The following is a 23,053-nucleotide window of genomic DNA, read 5'->3' on the forward strand; positions in this document are numbered from 1 at the left end:
TCACAGAACAGACAAGTGGTGGAGCTGAGATTAGAACCCAGGGCCTCTGACTTCCAGGCCCTTGCTCTTTCCACTGGGCAACACTGCTTCTCTAAGAGTTGGATTCGAATCAAGGTCTCCTGAAACACAATCACATGCTCTTTTCATTAGCCCATGCTGCCTCTTTAAGGCCTCTCTTTAAATCATCAAACTCAAATAAGCCAGGTAAGAGAGCTATGTGAAGAGTTAGCAAAGCCAAGCACGACCCTTTGGGATCCGCAAAGTTCATCTTCCCAGAATATCAAATCCAAAATGCCATTAACTTTAGAGATTTGTGTGTCCATGGGCATGTTTGCATACACATGTATCCATGTGGTTTCAACCAGAAAATGTGCTAATATTCCCTGCATACCTCTCCAAATCAGCTGGTCAGTCTGAAATACGATTTGTCTCCATGCTCCCTTCCCCACAAACTCTCCCTTCCTCCTGACACAAAGAGTACCAAAGTTAGTTTACTGGTAGTTAAACTAACAGGAAAAGTAGGGGACAGAGATGAAGAGGACTTGACCGGCTCTGAAATTCTTACTGGAAGGGAGTCCAGGAGGGTGTTGGCAGAGGGTGGGAGAGGGGAACAGTTTGAGGAGTGGATGTTTCCTTTACTTCTACACTGTTCTAACTGGCTAAGAGCCAACTAGGAGAGTGGCTTTTTTGTTTCAGAGCAGTTAGAGCAGTGAGGTGGAAGTAAAGGAACTTCTGTAGGTCGAGTATTAGCCTACCAGGTCATCCTGCCTCTCTAAGAACACCTTTTAAAAAAGAGCAAGCCACCAGTTTCTTAATCTGCTGCCCTGCTTAGATTCCTGAATATGCAATATTTCCCAAAGGAAAGTCTGCCCTTCAAGCCCTCGGCTGAAATGTTCTTTTTGAAGATATTTCGCATCTTTAATCAAAGATAATGTTACCACATGTTTTCTTAGTTCAGACTCCCATTAATGGTCTTACTCTGAGATAGTTGGAAACCCAGGGGCAGGGGCTGGAATGAAATAGAACTAAGAACAACTATGGTACCGTAAATGGAACAAGGCAAGATAAAAGGAAGATTAGATGGAAGGTGAGCCATGGAGCTGAATAATTTCTTTGGTTTTCAGGGCAAAAGCAAAAATCAATTAGCCTCATGCAGTGAGAAATAGGTTTTAAAACAAGGTAGGGCTATAGCCCAAGTAGGAAACCCTTATGGATGTCAATCAATCAAATCAATCAATGATAATTATTGAACAGTTACTGTGTGCAGACTCTAGTAGATATGATCTCTTGCCTCAGGGACCTTACAATCTGCTGGGGGAGACAGACACTAAAGTAAATTACAGATAAGAGAAAAAAGGGAAAAGAGATATGTACATGAGTTGGTGCTTAAGTAATAGCGTTTGAAAGATATGTAGGTAAGCACTGTGGGAGGTTGGGAGCAGGCCAGTACTTAGGTGGCAAAGAAGTGCTGAAGTGCCAGTGGGATGATGTAAAATGGGGAGATTAGAAATACATCAAGGAAGGCCTCCTGGAGGAGAAGTGATTTCAAAAAGGCTTTGAAGATGGGGAGGGCTGTCTGTCTCCCCCAAAGAGTGTAAGCTCCGTAAGGTCAGAGAACATGTCTCATGCTTCTCTTTTGCTTTTTCCAAGCACTTAGAACAGTACATTTTACCCCCTGGGTGCTCAATAAATACTATTACCACTAATAAAGGAACCCAGAGCTTGGAGCCAGCGATACCACAACCAAAGATGACATATTTTCCTTCTCAGCACAAACCCTGACATTATAAGTGGTCAAAATGTGATTCAGATAGAAGAGGACTCTCTTTGGGCCTCTGAAAAAGGCTGAGTGGTTTCGTCAGCCCTGGGTGTAAAGATGTCATTCCCCCAGTTGAACCGAATGGTCAATCCCTCCTCCCCCATGCCATCACCAAGTAGTTTTTAGGAATGGGACAAGAAACATAAATTCTTGAGAGGTGTGAATGGTTCTCAGAGCCTCATACTGAATGATCTTGAGCAGATCCATTCAGACGATATATTCATTGCTCTGTTTGCCAGACAACTTAGGCCACAACAAACCAAGCCTCCACTGGCGGCTCGAGGCTGAGCACATTAAAATAAAAAGCTCCAAAACGGGAAGTGCTATCTGAAATCTGGGTCGGAGTCCTGGTGAATATTTGTTGCAGGAATCCTTGGCCAAGGCCAGGTACCTGATTCAATTAAGCGCTTAATACAGTGTTCTGCACACATTAAGCGCTTGGTGAATACGACTGATTGATAATGCTACACAGATCAGAAAAAGAGCTTACTCGGTAAATCTAGAATTGGATCTTTGTTTGTTTCACACCTCCTCTCCCTACTGTCCCTACTCCAACAGGAATACAATCCTTGATTTAACAAATTTATGTAGAATGTCAGCTCCGGTTCATGGCAAATTACCCTTTTGATTTGCTTGATTTCCAGATTTGCTCCAACATTAAAGATCATTGATCAAGTGCCCATGTATGCATGGTCTTCACCTCAGGATTATATTGGGCCAGACCCGATAATGATGGCATTTGTTAAGCGCTTATTATGTGCCAAGCACTGTTCTAAGCGCTGGGGGGTGGGGGTGGGGGTACAAGGTAATCAGGTTGTCCCACATGTCTTAATCCCCATTTTCCAGATGAGGTAACTGAGGTCCAGAGAAGTGAAATGACTTGTCCAAAGTCACACAGCTGTCAAGTGGCGGAGCCGGAATTAGAACCCATGACCTCTGACTCCCAAGCCCAGCTCTTTCCACTGAGCAACGCTGCTTCTCTAATAGCCATGAGTTTTTAGTTGAAGATGTTTCTGAGTTTTTCATCTCATTGCTTGTAAATGAATAGACCCACTTCTCTCTGAAAAGAATTTTTGCTTTTAGGGTCAACTTTCTCACGTGTTTAGAAGCTGAGAAAAGGTTCAAAGCACAGATTTTATGGTTTTTGGAATCTAAGATCTGAACAAGATCTGGAGAACTCATCTAATCCATACCTCTGCTTTCCAGAGAGTTAGAAGTCTAGCCTATTTTCAATGTCTTCCAGAGGAAGAAGATTTCCTCAACATTCTAGTTGATTTCCCATGTCTAACAACTCTCACTTTCAGGAACTGTTACCTTAGGTATGAACTGAAATTGTTTAGGTTACAGTTTAAGCTCATTTGAGAGGCAGTGTAGCCCAGGAGTCAGGATGGGTCTCAGAGTCAAGAGTCATAGGTTCTGGACCAGTTCTTCTGGGAATGTGTCTGTTTACTGTTGTATTATACTCTCCCAGGTGCTTAGTACAGTGCTCTGCACACAGTAAGCACTCAATAAATGTGACTGAATGAAATGGCTTGCTGGGTGAACAGGGCCCTTTCTGGGCTTCAGTTTCCACAACCATAAAACAGGGATGATAAAGAAAACTTGCCTCTCTATCTTACTGGAGTGTTCTAAGAATAAAATAAGTAATATGAAAGTCTTGGGAAAAATAAAAGCCCTCTTTAAGTACTATTTCCTCTTATTCCAATTTTTTGTGGAAATCAAAAGAAGGGGGGGCAGGGGAGCCACAGTCCTCTTGGCAAGAGCCCTTCAAACTCTTGAAAACCATTAGTCTCCATTCTCCCATCTGAGCTTCAACTCAGTTTACCCCTAGAAGCTGCAGAGAGGAAAACATTTAAACTCCTTCACTCCCCTGGACATTTTCACCCGCTATCGTCAGGGAAGCAGCGTGGCCTAGTGGATAGAGCACGGGCCTGGGAACCAGAAGGAACTGGGTTCTAATCTCAGCTCCGCCACTTGCCTGCTGTTTGACCTTGGGCAAGTCACTTAACTTCTCTGTGCCTCAGTTACCTCATCCGTAAAATGGGGATTAAGACTGTGAGCCCCATGTGGGAAAAGGACTGTGTCCAACCTAATGATCTTGACTCTACCCTAGTGCTTAGGAAAGTGTCTGACACAATGTGATTTGCTACAAGGTCCTGTCCTCGCTAAAAATGGGCACAACGAAGTCTTCCACCCCCTAGAAATCTGCAGAAGGAAACCTCCTGAGGTTTATGAGAACATTTTTTCCCCTCCAGAGGAAGAAGAATTGGGTTTGCCATTAAACTGCTCCTTGGTTTTTTTTTTCTTTTCCAAGTTAAAAATCTCAGTTGCTTGTAGCTTTTGTTTTATATTTTCAATCCTTTAATTATTTTGTTGGTCTCCTTTGAACTTTCTCCAAGTTCTCCTCCACCTTAGTAAGGGTCTGAGCCTGAATTTAATGAGAGGATTATCTATAATGAGAAAATTACATCATAGCTTTTACATTCTATAATTCTATTTAGGCATCACTGGATCATGCTTATTATAATTACAGAGCTCTACTGCTGCTATCTACTATGACTTCTAGATTTTTTTCTACCAGATCTGCACATCCTCAGTCCTTCTCCATCTTGCATTTGGGGAACTTATTTTTTCCTTCCCAGGTGTACTTCCTGCACCTGGCCTTATTGAACTTCATTCAGTCTGCTTCTGATCACATCTCGACTGGATCGTGTTGTATCTATCCTAGTGCTCAGTACAGAGCTTGGCACATAGTAAGCACTTAAAAGATGCCACCATAATTATTACCATTATCTTCGATTTCCCAAAGTCAATTTGATTTCTGCCCCCATATTCCAAGATATTCTTTTCCTCTCCAACCCCAGTGGGTGCTGCCTGTGAAGAAATTTATTAAGTGTGCTCTCTAGTCTCTCACCCAGATAGTTGATGAAGATATTAAATAACAATGGATACAAAACCAACCGCTCCAGAACAGCACTTGCTTGTGTCTCTCCATGGAGCAGCTGACCCTGTGTCTAATCTCCTTATCTTGGACCTATTCCAGTGCTTAGCATGGTGCTTGGCTCACTGTAAGCTTTAACAAATACCCCAGATATCATTATTAAGATATGCTCTTCCAAACAGTTTTGCCCCCACTTAATGAATGGTCTAGGCAGGGGTGTCATCTTTTCATTTTGAGTGTGGGAGCAAATTTGGGGCAGGGAGGGACACTTTGAGGGCATATGGAGTTAAGGGGTGTGTCATCAAGGGAACCTCGGATGAAAGGAAGGAAACTCCCCTGGGCTCCCGTAGAGATACATAAAGCCCTCCGCTGGCCCCAGAGTGTGGCTGAGTCACAAATAGACTCTGGCCAGTGCCAGGGCTCAGAGGAGCCTTCACTTGGTTCCAGAGCCCTCTGGAGGCAAGAGAAACTTGTACTCATTCCCAGAACCCGGTGAAGAAAAGGAGTTAGTTCTTGGCTCTGCTATCCCAGACCCAACCCTGGAGCCTAGCTAGGGCAAGTGGAGCTCCAATCTCTATCGCAAAGCCTTTCCAGGCTCTGAATCTAGGCCAAGGGCAAGAGGAGCCCCAGGTTTTCCCCCAGAATCCTCTACAAACTTCCCGGTTTGAGCGGGGTGAGAATAATCTCAGTTTGCCCTTGGAAACCCCTGCTGGGCTGCTTGTCCGGGTAAGAGATGAGAATCCAGAACCCGGCATCCAGCAGAAGTGATAAGAAGCCCCTCCCACTTCTGGGGGTGGGCAGGAGTTGAATTACGGCCTGCTGCCAGGGGATCAAAAATTGAGGCATCGTCTTGGCTCCAAGGGGTGGGTGGGCTACTTTCAATTACCCAGCCTGACTAAAAGGTTTGGGGGGATGGGGCCGGAGGGAAGCCATCAATCGCTACCTCTACCCCATGGCATGGGCACCCCTGGGTTATGTCCATATTAATTCCAGCCTATTGATGAATATTTCTGCAGGACATAATCAGAGGCCCTGTGGGTGCTCTGTTCTTAATTAGCAGTTCCCTCATTTGGTAAATATGGGGGCAAAAAATTCGTCCACCTTTTTGACCTCAAATATTATCAAGCTTCATTCCTTATATAATAAAGGGCCAACGTTTTCCTTGTCTTGCCTGAGTTTGAGGGTGGAGGGGAGATATTTCTCTCATTAATTTCCTGCCTTATTGCGGGAAGGTCACGAGGAAGGGAACCAGGCTTCTCCTTATCTTTTTTCTTTTTTGCATTTTTATTCCAGGATAAAATTTCATTACATAAACAGAATCATGGTCCGTTAACTTAATAGACCTCAGACTCACCTCTAAATCTGATCACAATCGTACAGGAACCATTTTTAGCAGAAAGGGTGGGCATATTTACAGGCTTGACCAGAAAACAGGATGGTCACTGTTTGATTTCCATGAGAGTATACACTTCCCTCATCACAGATCTGGGGGCACAGGCTAGGAAGCTCCATCAGAGAGAGTCAAGGAGACATAATTTTACTGCTTCCCTGATGAACACATGGATTTCCAGAAACATTCTTAAATGTCTGAATCACCCATCACTTGAGTAACTATATCCGACATGGGTCATACCATTCAGCATGTCCCAAGAGAAACACTTGTTTCTGTCTTTCAACATTCTTAGAACACTGACTCCGTATGTCGTCATTAATGCATTCAAATGACTTGCTTAATCCAGTTCCCATCAGATGGATTAGGGTTTAAGTAGAGTTCACTGGAAAGAGAAATGTAATTCTCTACTTTCTGGCAATTCAGCTATGGCATTTTCCAGGTCTGAGCTTCTCACTAAACAATTCCAGTTACATGAAAAAAAGTCCAAGATATTATGGAAATAAATCTAGGACATGGAAATCTATCCTGAATAATCACACTCACCATTATAGATTTCTTCTTCTGAAACCTAAAGAAGATTCTGTCTTGGATTTTAAAAGTCAAATTTTAAAGTATCCCAGAAATGGAAAATACCGTAGCTAATTCTGGCTAGTCCATTCTGGACATGACAAAAATAAGCAATGTCGCATCTCCCCCTAGTGAAATGAAAACTCAGTTACAGGGGCTCGAAAAACCTGCTTGCTTCGCCTGTGCCTCTCTGCCTATACAAAAAGAGAACAAATGGGAAGAACAAAATGAAGGAAAAGGAACCCTTCAGAAAAATCTCATTTACAAACAGTGCTACATCTGGGCAAAGAGAAAACTCTAAGAATTCAACCCCAAACAATACTGGCACCTTATTAAAACACTTACCCAGTGCTTAGCACAGTATCCGGCGCATAGTATTCGCTTAACAAATACCATAATTATTATTACCCACTTTCTTCTCCCATCCATGACTGCTATCTGTGGACAGGAAACATGTCTATCAACTTCTCTGCTTTGTCATCTCCCCAGTGTCAAATAATGTTGGTATTTGTTAAGCGCTTACTATGTGCAGAGCACTGTTCTAAGCGCTGGGGTAGATACAGGGTAATCAGGTTGTCCCACGTGAGGCTCACAGTTAATCCCCATTTTACAGATGAGGGAACTGAGGCACAGAGAAGTTAAGTGACTTGCCCACAGTCACACAGCTGACAAGTGGCAGAGCCGGGAGTCAAACTCATGACCTCTGACTCCGAAGCCCAGGCTCTTTTCCACTGAGCCACGAGCAGTCAATATATACCACTGATTGAGTGATTGAATGATTTTTGAAAGTAGATGAACGAAAACATTCGTATTGGCATGAAAAGTTGTTGAGTCAAAAGATTAGAGAATGCAAAACCTAGGCCTACAACCTCTAATTGCTCCCCAAATGAACTATGGGCTTTTGATTATAATATTTGTTTAAGGTTTCTGTGGGTCTAAGGTGATAAGGTTTTTCCTAAATGTCACTGCCCACCACTGGCCAAGCATATTTTGTCCCCGCCACAATAGCTGATTCCTCCAAGAGGCCTTCCCTGACACAGCCCTCATTTCCCCTTCTCCCACTCCCTTCTGTGTCGCCCTCGCACTTGGATTTGCACCCTTTATTCACCCGACTCTCAACCCCATGGCACTTATGAACATATCCATCATTTAATTTATGTATTCATATTAATGTCTGTCTCCCCTCTAGACTGTAATCTCCTTGTGAATGTGTCTACCAACTCTGTTATACCGTACCCTCCTATGTGCTTCGTAGAGTACTCTGCACACAGTAAGCCCTCAATAACCTAACGGATAGAGCAAAAGCCTGGGAGTAAGAAGGACCTGGGTTCTAATCCCCACGTGCCTATTATGTGACCTTGGGAAAGTCACTTAACTTCTACCTCATCTGTAAAATGGGGATTAAGATCGTGAGCCTTATGTGGGACAGGGACCGTGTCCAACCTGATTAGCCCGTATCTACCCCAGCGCTTAGGACAGTGTCTGGTACATAGTAAGTGCCTAACAAATACCACTTAAAAAATCGATTGATTGGTTGATTGATTGAAAGGGCACCGGCAGGAAAGCAAGGCTCAAACAAATTTCTGGAGCTCCGAACAGTGACTCTTCACTGAAAGAGAAGCATACCAAATTTACTTACCCTCACTTCCCAAATCTAGTTTGGAGTCACCTTGCTGTAAGTGATGGCAACATCAACACCTACCAGATATTTGTGTTGTCATGGTGACAATCACAGGAAAACCAGAAGAGGCTGCTGTGATATTCACAGAGTAGTTGGTTCCTGGATGTAGGTCTAGGCATAACTCTGGGGTTCTGCTGCCTGAGGTGATGTTAAATGCCACTTCCTGAGCAAATTCTTGCTGATACCATCTCTGCCCCTGGATGTGGATCTGGAATACAAAGTTCATCAGGTCAGACTCCCTGACATTTCAATTCTGAATGCTTACAGGCACCCCAATTTTCTGTAAAAGGCACAGGCACTCAAAAACACACATCACCACATATTTTCCAAGTTTTTTGAGATCCCAGAGGTTCAGAAACCTACCGGGCCACAAACCCACAAAGATGCCCAGGAACAAAGCATCTTTAGAAAAGTGGGGAAAGGCTATGGGAAGTTCATCCGGAATAATTCCTAGAGAAGCCTTGCCAAAAGTTCTCCTGGGGTGAAGGCGAAGTGGATCCATGAGATGAGAGAAGTGTTTCCTCTCCCCTGGTAAGAGGAATTGATTCTTTCCCTTTTCCCATCTGGAATCACATGGCTCAGCTTTTACGGGCCACTTTCTGTTTTTGCAAAGTTTATTGGTTGTAGGAGTTTCCTGACTCTGTCCTTTCACATTCCAGCCACCCTCAGAGTGGTTCTATTCCTCACCTGCCACAACACTGCATCTATCCATTATTGTTTCCCTTTCTTCCCCAATCTAGTACAGTTCCAAATCCCATCAAAGATGTTCTGCCTAGCCAGACCACCAGTGCAGACCTCGGCGGGAATCACTGGTATGGACCAATGGTCGCTCTGTCTACCTGTCTTTGTAGCTGTCTGTCTTGCTCTTCACCTTTCCTCTCTCCCCCACAAACTGGCACTCGGCATTTTTTTTTCAATTCATTATGCACTTAACTCCGGATTAGAACCTTATTTGTTGTGGGCAGGGAAGGTGTCTACCAACTCTGTTGTATTGTACTCTCCCAAGTGCTCAGTACAGTGCTTGGCACACCGCAGGCACTCAAAAAATGCTATTGATTGAATGATTAGTACTTACTTTCAGGAATGCATGGGTGGTTCAAGTGGTCTGGCTACGGAAAACAATTGGCATTAGCTCAATTAGCAGTACACTTACAAAATACATTTCTGGATCAGTTTTCTTTACGTCTCCCTTCCACATCAAGCAGGTTTCATTTTTTATCGACATGTTACTGATTATTTCCTTTACTGCAAAGAAAACATAAAAGAGGCATCCATTTATGGTCCACCAAAACAATTCCAGCTCTGTTAATGCCTCAAGGCAAACCCTCCTTCACCAGTCTACAAATACATAGACAGCTGAGCTCAAGCTCTCCAAATTGACCCAGAGTTGGAAGTCTTATGATGCATCCTCGCCAGTGGCTTCTTTCCCACTGCTTTCAAACAGGCCTGAGTAACTCCTAAGCCTAAAAAGCCCTTCCTTGACCCCTTTTCATCCTCTAGTTATTGCTCCATCTCCCTCCTACCATTCCTTTCCAAATTCCTCAAGAGTTGTTTACACCCAACGCCTCCTCTTTCTCTCTCCTCCAACTCTCTCCTCGGCCACCTGTAATCTGGCTTCTACCCCCTCGGCTACACTGACACTGCCCTCTCTAAGGTCATCGATGACTTTCTCCTTGCCAAATCTGATGGCCTCGACTCCATCCTAATCCTCCTAGATCTCTCAGCTGCCTTCGATACTGTGGACCACGACCTGCTTCTGAAAACAGTGGCTTCGCTGACCCTGTCCTCTCCTGGTTCCCCTCCTAGCTCTCTGACCACTAATTCTCAGGCACTTTCACGGGCTCCTCGTCTGCCTCCCACCCCTTAACTGTGGGAGTCCCTCAAGGTTCAATTTAAGGCACATCTCCTCCAAGAGGCCTTCCCTAAGCCCCCCCTTTCCTCTTCTCCACTCCCTTCTGCATCACCCTGACTTGCTTCCTTTTTTTCTTCCCCCTCCCAGCCCCACAGCACTTATGTATATATCTGTAATTTTATTTACTTGTACTGATGGCTGTCTCCCCCATCTAGACTGTAAGCTCGTTATAGGCAAGGAATGTATTGATAATTGTACTCTTCCAAGTGCTTAGTACAGTGCTCTGCACACAGTAAGCACTCAGTAAATATGACTGAATTGAATTGATTCCCAAATCTACCTCTCCAACCCTGAGCTCTGCAGTCTCACATTTCCTCCTGCCTTCAGGACTTCTCTTCTTGGATGTCCCACTAATACCTCAAACTTAAAATGTCCAAAATAGAACTTCCCATATTCCCACCTAAACTCTCTTCTGCCCTTAACTTTCCCAACACGGTTGACAACACAGCTATCTTCCCTGATTTACAAGCCCGCAACCTTGGCATTATCCTCAACTCATCTCTCTCTTTCAACTCACGTATTTGTTCTGTCTCCAAATCCTATTGGTTCTACTTTCACAACAACTATAGAATCTGCCCCCTTCTCTCCATCCAAACTGCTGCCATGCTGGTCTAGCATATGTCATATCCTGCCTTATCTCCCTCATCAGCTTCCTTGCTGACTTCCCTTCTCTGCCTCCAGCCTTTCCCCTCTCCAGCTGCCCAGATCATTTTTCTAACAACCTGTTCTGTATATATTTCCCCACTTCCCATATGAGAAGCAGAGTGGCTCAGTGGAAAGATCACGGGCTTAGGAGTCAGAGGTCATTGGTTCTAATCCCTGCTCTGCCACTTGTCAGCTGTGTGACTGTGGGCAAGTCACTTCACTTCTCGGTGCCTCAGTTCCCTCATCTGTAAAATGGGGATGAAGACTGTGAGCCTCACGTGGGACAACCTGATTACCCTTTATCTACCCCAGCGCTTAGAACAGTGCTCGGCACATGGTAAGCGCTTAGCAAATACCAACATATACCAACATCATTATTATTATTATCCATCACTGCACCAAGCAGAAATTCCTTAACTCTGGCTTTAAAGCACTTAATCAGCTCTCCCCTCCTACCTGCCCTTGCTCAGCTTTTACTACAGCCTAGCTCGCACACTTTGTTCCTTTAACACCAACTTACCCACTGTACTTTTATCTCATCTCTCTCACCGTCAGCCTCTTGTTCAAGACCCCCCTCTTCCCTCGAACTCCTTCCCACCTGCTTCATATCCAAAAGATGATCACGCTCTCCATCTTCAAAGCCCTACTAAAATCATATCTCCTCCCCGACTAGTTTCTCATTTCCCCACCCTATTCTCCTTTCTTCATTGCCAACACAGTTGTGTTCATACCCCCTAATACTTTGATACTCACCCCACTCCCAACCACATAGTACCTATGTGCACATCCTTATACTCTGTTCCTTCCCATAGCTGATATTTATTTTATTGTCTATCTCCCCACTAGATTGCTAGCTCTTTGCTGGCAGAAATCTATTCTCCTAAGCACTTCGTACAGGGCTCTGCACACCAGAAGTACTCAGTAAATACCACTGATTGATTGATGCCACACAGCTCCCTGAAACAACCATGCTTTGCCTGCATATGCCCTGTTCTGATGCTCCTGCTGATTTCTACCTCCGGTCTGTCTACTTATGCGTAAGACAACTGTATGTTTTTTGTTGTTGTTATTGTTGTCCATGGGTCTTTTTGCTTTTTACTTTTTCTTTGTTGTGTGAGAGAAAATGGAAAAGACCTCCTCTTCCTCCACCACCACCCCTTACTAAGCCAATCTGAGTATCAGACTCAAAGATGACTTACCAAGTTGGGTCAGGGGATACTTTTGAAGTTGCAGAGATATTCTGTTCTGTGGCCCAGTCTCCCTACCAAGTCATCTCACAGTACACGTCACCGGGCATAAAGTGAGAGAGTATGGATGGATCAGTGCAATCCATCACCACGACAGTAAAAACAACTCAACCACCTGACCTGCCAACGGTAGGACATATCTTTCCCTTCGTAAACACGGACATCTGAGCAGTGCTTCCCTGAATGGCATGGAGCTGGAAAAGATGCACTACTGTATTTTCAGGGGTCCAGGATGCGAGGGATTCTCTCTCGGAGACGGTCTTGCCATCGGCAATGATCTTCGAAACACAGGACAACTCTACTCCATGTGGCATCTTAGGAAACAACTTCTGGGCTGCCTTGTTTCTGGTCTAAAAATAACGGCACTCTGTGTCACAGTTTCAGGTCAGTAGCCCAGGCCACAAGTGAAAAATGTTTGCTTCAAACCTGCTGTGTTTATAGGAACGGCCCAAATACGCACCGAGAAACTGAGCCTCTCAAAACACATCCATGGGCAGGAGCAGACCCAGAGTTCAGGACTAGAGTACAGTCCACTTTAATTCATCTCACAGCAACTCCACCAATAAATCAGTGAAAAGAATTAGCTTTTCCCTGAGTTGGGGTTATATCGAATAACTGAATGAAACTGCCCAAAAGGAGGAGAGGGTCAGGGTCAAGAAGTAAGTGTGTCTCAGTGGAAAGAACACAGGCTTGGGAGTCAGAGGACATGGGTTCGAATCCCAGCTCTGCCACTTGTCTGCTGTGTGACCTTGGGCAAGCCACTTCACTTCTCTGTGCCTCAGTTACCTCATCTGTAAAATGGGATGAAGCCTGTGAGCCCCACATGGGACAACCTGATTACCTGGTATCTACCCCAGTGCTTAGAACAGTGCTCGGCACATAGTAAGCACTTAACAAATACCATAATTATTATTATTACGTCAAGGCTAAATGGAGACTCCTGTTGGGATGTAACTATCTTTTTCAGTGGGGCGGGGAGAGAGAACATTCTAATGGTTGTGGCCTGGCATTAAATGCAAAACATCATTAGGCTCAGAGATCCCAAGCATTAAACAGCTGTGAGTCATTTTTTTTTATGGTTTTCGTTAAGCACTTACTATGTGCCGGGCACTGTACTAAGTGCTGGGGTAGAAGACACAAGCTAATCATGTTGTATATAGTACCTGTCCCATATGGGGCTCACAGTGTTAAACCCCATTTTTCAGTTGAGGTAACAGGCACAGAGAAGTTAAGTGACTTGCCCAAGGTCACACAGCAAAGTGGCAAGCTATCAATCAATGGTACTTTGGGAGTGCTTGCTGTAAGCAGAGCACAGTATTAAGTGCTTGGGGGAGTACAGTAAATAGACAATCTCTGCCCTAAAGGAGTTTACAATCTAATGGGGAAGATAGATGTTAAAATAAATGAAAAATATGAAATATATATCTACGTTCTGGGGGTGGGGGGGATGAGGGGGTGGCATGGACACCTAAGTGCTAAGGACGTTGATACAATAGTCAGAGCAGGATCAAATTTACCGAGTGTTACTAAGCGCTTGGGGAAGTACAATACAGCGATAAAGGGAGACAATCCCTGCCCACGGCATGATAGCAGTTTGGATGGGGGCCGATTCTAGGGGTGTTGAAAAGGTAGATTCCAACAGGATTTGGTGACAGATTGAATATGTGGGTTGAATGAGAGAGATGAGTCAAGGAAAATGCCAAGTTTTCAGGCTTGTGAGACACAGAGGCTAGAGGTGTTTTCTGCAGTGATGGGGAAATCACGGGCAGGACAGGATTTGGGTGGGAAGATGAGTTCTGTTTTGGACGTGTTAAGTTTGAGGGGTCAGCAGGGCATCCAAGAAGAGATGCCCTGAAGGCAGGAAGAAATACGAGACCGCAGAGAAGGCGAGAGGTCAGAGAGGTGGATCAGAAACTGTATCTGGGTGCTCTTTCCATTCCCTCAGCCCTGGTGTCTGGGTTAAGGGAACCATTTCTAGCCTGTTTCCATCTGAGAATTCAGCTGCAGGAGAGGAGGGGAAGCCTGGGATTCTCTTTTCTTATCCTAGGGCAGAACTGAGGTATGAGAAGGCAAATAACCTTGTCCTTATAACATTAGATTGTAAGCCTCTCGACTCCAGGAACCATTTCTTCTACTTCTATTGTATCTTGCCAAGCCCCTGGTATAGTTATCTGCACTCAGTCACTCAATAAATACTGATAATGAGGATGATGAAAACCATTTGGTAATCGGATTTTACTGTATGACAACAGATCATCTATCCACTATATAAAATTGGAACCAGGTAAAATGGACTCTTATTATGTGTGGCAAAGCTCACCAATCCATTTGTCTTTTTTTGCCTTTCCTTGTTTCGAGTTGGCTTCAATTAGATGTTTCCAGAATTCTGACAGTTGGGGGCTTGAAATGGCCGACTTTATTGCTTTTAACTTTAACACCCTACTAACCCTCTTTCATAAAGTCTATTTCACGATACCTTAGACACCGCCTTAAATCAGCTCTTCCCAACATTATCTTGGAGCTTTCTGCTCACTCGTTTAAATAATTGTGGCATTGGTTAAGCGCTTACCGGGTTCCAAGCACTATACTTAGAACTGGGGTAGATACAAGATAATAAGGTACCGCATGGGACTCACAGTCTAAATAGGAGGGAGAACGTGCACTGAATCACCATTTTACAGATGAAGAAACTGAGGCACAGTGAAGTGACTTGTCCAAGGTCCCTCAGCTGATAAGTGGTGGAGCTGCGATTAGAACCCAGGTCTTCTGACTCCCCATCCTGCTCTCTTTCAACTAGGGCACTCTGCTTCTCTGTTAAACACATTGGAGCTTTGAATGAGCTGCCTAGTAGAATTTCTCTGCCTCCTAGAATTCACACTGGCAACTTGATCCAGTTCTCCTTCCTTCCATATTGTCTTCTACCTCCACCATATGCAAATTTCCCCGTAGGAGTCATGGGGAGTCTTTCAGTGGGTTGGGGTTGAACACTGTTTGGTTCAAAGATTGGGGATCAGGCTTTCTTTTCATGTAACTTGACTCTCACTCATTTCGGATCATGTATTTCTTCCAAGTTAACTAAGAATCATTATTGCCTCTTTTGTGCCTTTACCCCTCACAGGCACTCCTACGTTGGATACAGTGAAAGAAACTGTAAGTGTTCATAAACAATATAAAACATCTTATGTCGGTCATTGTCAGATTAGTGTGTATTTGAAAATTATTCAGTGGGTGTGCAAAGCAGCAGCTGAAAGAGTAACCTGACTTACTGCCTTTATATGCACACCTGTTAACTTGGAAAGGCTTTAGAAACCCTACTCCGTCCAGAAATTAGTTGTTTGAAAAGTACATTTTTCAAATTAATTTGTTTCCTCCAGAGTGCTGCTTCATGCTTCAAGGAGACGAAGTAACTAGAGAGAGCTGAAATGAAAGTACTAAAAGGTCCCCAACATTCCTCCCCTCTATTCATGGGCAAGGAGATTGATGTAATAACAGGGAAACAGTGTGACCTAGAGGAAGGCCTGAGAGTCAGAAGGACCTGGGTTCTAATCCCCAGTCTGCCTCTTGCCTGCTGTGTGACCTGGGGCAAGTCGCTTAATTTCTCTATGCCTCAGTCTCCTCATCTGTAAAATGGGGATTCTCCCAGCCCCACATGGGACAGGAACCGTGTCCACCCTGATTAACTTGTAACTACTCTAGTGCTTAGTACAGTAGTTAGTACATAGTAAGCCCGTAACAAATGCCATTAATTAATCAATCATATTTATTAAACGCTTACTGCGTGCAGAGCACCGTACTAAACGTTTGGGAGAGCACAATATAAGACAGTTTGGTAGACACACTCCCTGCCCGCATGAACTTACAGTCTAGAAGTGGAGACAGATATTAATATAAATAAATTAAATTACAGATATGTACATAAATGCTGTGGGGCTGAGAGTTGGGTGAATGAAGGGTGCAAATCCAAGCGCACGGATCCAACTGAGATTGTTATGGTTAAGAAAACAATTCCTAGAGACCTTATAAAAAAGAGAATGTCAACATGTGTTCCAAATTCCAGGTTTTACTGATGGATTATATTCCTCATCCATTTCCAAACCCCTAAACTACTCAAAATGTCCACTTATTTTGTCACCTTTTCTCTGAGGGCATAGCCATCCTGAAAATGGATTACAGGATCTTTACTCATGCCTAGTGGCAAGAGCATGGGCTTGGGAGTCAGGGGCTGCGGGTTCTAATCCCGGCTCTGCCACTCGTCTGTTGTGTGACCTTGGGCAAATCACTTCACTTCTCAGGGCCTCAGTTACCTCATTTGTAAAATGGGGATTGAGACTGTGAGCCCCATGTGGGACAACCTGATTACCTTGTATCTACCCCAGCGCTTAGAACAGTGCTTGGCACATAGTAATAATGTTGGTATTTGTTAAGCGCTTACTATGTGCCGAGCACTGTTCTAAGCGCTAGGGCAGACACAGGGGAATCAGGTTGTCCCACGTGGGGCTCACAGTCTTCATCCCCATTTTACAGATGAAGTAACTGAGGCACCGAGAAGTTAAGTGACTTGCCCAAAGTCACACAGCTGACAAGTGGCCGAGCCGGAATTCGAACCCCTGACCTCTGACTCCAAAACCCGTGCTCTTTCCACTGAGTCATGCTGCTTAAGCACTTAACAAATACCATCATTATTATTACTATCATTTGTTCTCTCCACTATCCCTCATTTTACCATCACCACACATCTCCATAACAAACAACCCTGGGAAAGTCACTTGAATATTTGGTGCCACCAATTTGCTAAATCAGTCAATCAATCAATAGTACTTATTGAGCACTTACTGTGTGCAGAGCACTGTACTAAGCGCTTCGGGGAGTACCCTATAACAGAGTTGGTAGACCCTTCCCTGCCCACAGTGATCTTGCAGTCTGAGGGGAACATAGATGTTAAATAAATAAATAAATAAATTACAGTTAACTACATAAGTGTTGTGGGGTTCCGGGTTGGGTAAATATCAAGTGTTCAAAGGTCACAAGTCCAAGTGCATACGCAATACAGAAGGAAGAGGAATTGGGGGGGGGGGGAACAAGAGCTTAATATGGGAGACCCTTAGAGGAAATGGAATTTTAATAAGGTTTTGAGAGTGGTGGTCTGGTGCATTTGGAGAGGGAGGAAGTTCATGACCAGAGGGAAGACATACCCCTGACCCCCTTCAGTGAGATAGATGTGATCAAGGCACAGTGAGTAAGCTGGTGCTAGAAGAGTGAAGTGTGCAGGCTGGGCTGTAGTAGGAACTCATGAAAGTAAGGTAGGAAGGGACGAACTTTAAAGCCGATGGGAAGGAGTTTCTATTCGATGTGGAGGTGGATGGGATACCACCGAAGATATCTTGAGGAGTGGGGAAACATGGACTGAACTATTTTCAGAAAAATGATCTGAGCAGCAGAGTGAAGTATGGACTGGAGTAAGGAGAGGCAGGAGGCAGGGAGGTCAGGGAGTGGTCAAGATGGGATATGATAAGTTTGTGGATCAATGTAATACCAGTTCGGATGGAGAGGAGAGGGCAGATATTAGCGATGTCATGAAGGTAGTACAACATTTGATCATAGATTAAGTGGATTTAATGAGAGATAAGTCGTGGATGATGTCAAGGTTACAGGCTTGTGAGACAGGGAGGCTAGTGGTGTTGTCTACAGTGATGGGAAATACAGAGGGAGGATGGGGTCTGGGTGGGAAGATAAGGAGTTCTGTTGTGGACATGTTTAGTTTGACATACTGGTGGGACATCCATGTACGTTATCCTGAAGGCAAGAAGAAAGGCGAGACTGCAGAAGAGGAAAGAGGTCAAGGCTGGAAAGATAAATTTGGTAATCATCCATGTAATGAGGGTAGCTGAAGCCATGGGAGTGAATAAATTCTCCAAGGGAGTGGCTGAAGATGGAGAATAGGAGGGGATCCAGAACTTGAGAAAACCCCAATGTCAGAGGGTGCAGAGGAACCTGCAAAAGAGATGGAGGAGCAGCCAGAGAGATAGGAGGAGAACCAGGAGACGACACTGTCAGCACAGCCTAAGGTGGTTAACGTTTCCAGGAGAAGGGGGCGATCTATAGTGTCAAAGGCAGCTGAGAGGTCAAGGAGGATTAGGATGGAGTAGAGGCCGTCAGATTTGGAAAGAAGGTCATTAGTGATCTAAGAGCGAGCAGTTTCCATGGAGAGAGGAGGGTTTCGGGGGGATTGGAGGGGATCGAGGAGAGAATTGGAGGAGAGGAAGTGGAGGCACTGAGTCTAGACAACTCTCTAGGAATTTGGAGAAGAACGTTAGGAGAGAGATGGAGCAATAACTGGTGGGAGCCACGGGAGTCAAGGGAGGCTTTTTTTTAGGATATGGGATATGTGAGCATGTTTGAAAACAGTGGGGAAGAAACCATTGAAAAGTGTCCAACACCATTACCTTGTTTCTACCCCCGTGCTTAGTACAGTACCTGGCACATAGTAAGTGCTTAAGACCATAATTATTATTATTAATAATAAGTGAACTTTTGAAGATGACAGTCAGGGAGGGAATGAAGGGAGAGGGCAAATGTTTTAATAAGGTATGAAGGAATGGGGTCACAGATGCAGGTGGAGGGAGTAGATTTTGAGAGGAGGTGAAATCTCCTCTTGAGATACTGCTGGGAAAATTAGGAGAGTTGAAGAGGGCACAGGAGGAGAGAGAGACAGGAGATGAGAAGGGGAGTTTTTAGGTGATCACACCTGATCAAGGCCAGGTCATTAAGGGAAAGAGTTTGGGTGAGGGGAGGGCAGAGGAGGGAGTTAATCATCTGGAATAGTTGGTGTGGTCAACAAGTATGGTAGTCAATAAGGATGGAGACCTATTGTGGGGAGGGAGAGAAAAGGGAAGAATTAAAGCAGGTGAGGGTGAATTTGAGATGGATGAGGTCAGCCAGGTGCCTGGATTTCCACCAGCAGCATTCCGCAGCTCAAGCCCAGGAGCAGAAGAGGTGAGCCAGGGGTTTGGGTTAATAGTATGACATTGGCAGAGGGTCAGGAGAGTGAGGGAGTTGAGTTCAGTGGAGAGTGTGGTGGTGAGGGAGTCTTTATATATATCAAGAAAAAGTGGTTTGGGTATGGAGACCAAATGGGGCATGATAACTTTAGAATATTGGAAGAGGTCAAAAGACAGATTTGTGGGAAGTGCGTGTGTGGGAGAGAGAGCAAGTGAGGAGGTTGTGTTCTGATAGAGGAATTTCAGAGTTGGTGAGTAGAAGACTATCGAGAGTTTAGTGAAGCCTTCGAAGCCATTCTTATGGTAGTGTGTTTATTCTCACAACCTCACTTGGGCAGTAGAAAGAGAACAGGATCATTTTACAGTGAGAGAAACTTGGCAGTACATCTTTGTGCTTGTTCAATAATTCAGTAGTAGAACAACCATGAAACTCAAAACTTGAGTGTCCCAAGCTTTTGACCCTTGAACCCCATTTCACAGGGCCCCATTCACAACAAGAAACAACACTTATCTTACATACTAAATAGCCTCCAACTCCCACATAGCTCATCTAATGTGTTCAGTGGGACCCCATTGTAATGTTAGGCTGGGGTACAAAAAACAACAGCCACATAATCACTCTGTCTTTAGTATACTAGGTTACCTTCCCCTGAGTAAGGTAGGGAGAAGGGGATCCTACATGTTTCTCTGACTTCCCTCCATGCTTAGATGTTGAGTGTGTCCATTAATGTGTGTGTATGTTTGCCCATGGACTTTCAAGAAAAATTCAAGGGACTTGAATTTTCCCCAAGACCCCAAATGTAGCTCTACCTCTTTTCCCTACTACCTTATTTTCCCAGAACTTCTCTTCCACCATTGCCCTATAATGGAGGCAACTAAATTAGTAGTTGGTAGGGGTTTTCTGGCCTCACTAGTTCTTCAGAGCTCTGGCGACACAATGGGTATATTCCTGGCACTGGGAGGAACTGCCTCTTCTTGGAATTCAAAAATCCCTTTTAAAAAAATGGGGTCCATCAGAGCAGTACTAGAACAACTTGTACAGTTTAACCAAGCCACCTTATGACTTGGGGTATCACTCTATAATTTTGTGAGCTATACATTTTCGAATGCACCACTGGAAAGATAAGATTAGAGACAGTATATGCTCTTTTCCTTACTTTAAGAAATGATTCCCACAGCACCTTAAGATCTCTACCTTAACTTTTCTTCAGAGTCTCTCTAATTCTAAGGACATTGAGAAGCATAAATTTTAGCAGCGAATGTTTTTGTGGAACCACCTTTAGGGTTCAAAATCAAGGTGGAATTTTAGTATTAGTTTGCCAATACAAGAAAATGAGGCACTTACCTCCTCTTGGAATTACTATGGGAATAAGGGCAGAATGCTCGGAAGATGTCATAAGGGAAATATTCACTAAATAATTAGTTCCAGGATATAGATCTAAACACAACTCTGGAGCTCCATCACTGGTAGTGAAGTTGAACGTCATTGCATTAGAGAAGTCATTCTGATACCATCTTCGTCCCAGGATAGAAAACTGTTTGGGGATTTAAAAAAAAAAAGACAATGTTAATTTTCTATGGATTCCCCCAATTAGAATTCTAGCCAAATAAAGTTTACACTTTTCCTTTCTTCTGATCCATTTTAAAAATACCTGTAGTCCGGACCTATTTTTTAAATGTAAAAATGTTGGCAGTGAGAGCATCAATACTAGTGCGGCAGTCTCCTCTACCTGGTCACCCAAATTCCAGAATCTGCTACTTTCTGATAATACACTGAAGTTGATATACTCAAGAATGTTTGAGCCACATTCAGCTATTCTTTGAGGGGTGGCCAAGAATAGTGAAAGACAAGACAAGCTTCTCCTGTGCTAAGAAAAGAGAACATTACTGTTGTCACCACCCTCCCTTCCCTCTATAGATCTCAAAGCACTTTATAAATTTGCATTTACGAATTCACAGGGGCTTTGCAAGCCAGAAAAGCAGGAAGAAAACGGTGATCTCTGCTGGTTGGTGGAAGGGTTTTCTAAATAAAATCAACTTCACCTTCATGGACCGCCCTGCTTTCAAGTTATCTCTGGTTGGCCCTGTGGAAATTTAAGTCAGTTATCTCATGTGTGCTAGGCAAGTGTGCCCAGCTGCAGTAGATTATGGATTGGATGATGGCATTTGTTGATGGTGAGACCATATACAGGAGTGTGAGTGTATCTTTGAGAGAGACTCACTTGCACACTATGTGCCCATGAAAATACAATTGGGCTTCTTTTATGGTCCCTATGCCATTCAGGGAGAACACCAACAATTAAGAAGGGCAAGGTATATCCTACCACCCATAAGACAAGCCCCTGTGTATATCTGTAGAGTCAATATTTCTACATCTGTCTCCCCTTTTTGAGCATAAGATCTTTGAGGGAAAAGATAATGTCTTGTATTTCTGCTGTACTTTAAGTGCAGTGCACTCCACTAGTAAGTGCTCAATAAATACTATTACTACTATTGAGTTTGGTTTTTTACAGTAGTGATGGTTTGCACTGAGACAACCCCACTCTCTCACCTAAGCATTGCAAGACAGCCAGTAGGGAGCCTGGAAGCAGTCTGTGCTAACTGGACAGAATATTTCTTAGATCTCAATAGCAGTAGAGACCACTGCTCTCACCCACTTGGTAAGCTGTCTTTGGGTATGACAGAGGGCTTTCCTTTGCATCGGGAGACTCTTTACTACTATCTTGGAAAGACCGAAAACAAAACCGAAAAGTCAAAAAAAAAAAAAAACCACCAAGACAACAAAAAAGAGACACGGTTGTTATGTGAACAACTAGACAGAGCAGAGCTGGAAAATTGTAGGCACTTCAGAGCCCGGTGGAGGTAGGTAAAGCGAGCTATTTTAGTGAGAGAGGTTCAGCATCAATTCAACAGTAGCATTCTCCTCCCCAGAGATCTACCCTGAAGATGAATTTCAAACAATTCAATCGGCACAGGGAAATAGATCCCTGTCACGGGAGATACAGTTAAGGTCCTGAAGGTAATTAGCTGCTATCAGTCAACAGGTGCAAATCACTGGGCTGTAGATGTCTGCTATAGCAACAGCTTTGCTCTATCAGCCCCAGGGAAACCAGGGTCTAAGAATACCAAAAGGATAGCTAACCGAGGAGGCAGTTGTAAAATAGACAAAATACAAACTACTTTAATTTAAAGGCCCTGCCCTCATCTACTAGATTGTAAACTCCTGGTGAGCAGGGATGGTGTCTTCTGTTGTACTCTCCCAAGTGTTTAGTAAAATGCTTTGCCCTCAGTAGGTGCTTAATGAATACTGTTGGGAAGCAGCATGGTGTAGTGGTTAGAGCATGGGCCTAGGAGTCAGGAGGTCATGGGTTCCAATCCTGACTCTGCCACTTTTATTATTCTGGTATTTGTTAAGCACTTACTGAATGCCAAGCACTGTTCTTATCTGCTGTAAAGACTTGTCTGCTGTGTGACCTCAGGCAAGTCACTTCACTTCTCTGTGCCTCAGTTACCTCACCTGTAAAATGGGGATTGAGACTCTGAGCCTCACGTGGGTCAGGGACTGTGTCCACTCCAATTTGCTTGTATCCATTCCAGCATTTAGTATAGTACCTGGCACATAGTGAGTGCTTAAAAAATACAATGTTTTTATTATGGGTCACTGAATAGTGACAGTGGGGTAAAGTATGTCAAACAATAAGTAATAAAATCAAAATAATGGCTAAAATTCTCCTTATCTCTTTAAGACTGTCTCAAAGCACCTACCTGCTGTAACAAGGTGATAATTGCATCTAATAATCTATAAATACACTGGCTTTGGGGAAAATATGCAAAAGAAAACATCCACTTT

At 44.0% G+C, this 23,053-nt stretch overlaps 1 protein-coding gene across 2 annotated transcripts in view; it reads right to left on the bottom strand.

Moving 5' to 3' along the window:
* SUSD1 (sushi domain containing 1) overlaps positions 1 to 23,053 on the bottom strand; it is a 145,863-nt gene that overhangs the window by 48,862 nt on the left and 73,948 nt on the right. For both annotated transcript variants that reach the window (XM_039910667.1, XM_029053619.2), the window contains exons 12-14: positions 20,549 to 20,738; positions 9,555 to 9,646; positions 8,423 to 8,609 (exon numbers count right to left, since the gene is read on the bottom strand). In XM_039910667.1, the coding sequence (XP_039766601.1) occupies positions 8,423 to 8,609; positions 9,555 to 9,646; positions 20,549 to 20,738 (469 nt within the window). The remainder of the gene's footprint in view (positions 1 to 8,422; positions 8,610 to 9,554; positions 9,647 to 20,548; positions 20,739 to 23,053) is intronic.

Source organism: Ornithorhynchus anatinus, chromosome X3, assembly GCF_004115215.2.
Source record: "Ornithorhynchus anatinus isolate Pmale09 chromosome X3, mOrnAna1.pri.v4, whole genome shotgun sequence".
Classification (NCBI taxonomy): domain Eukaryota; kingdom Metazoa; phylum Chordata; class Mammalia; order Monotremata; family Ornithorhynchidae; genus Ornithorhynchus; species Ornithorhynchus anatinus.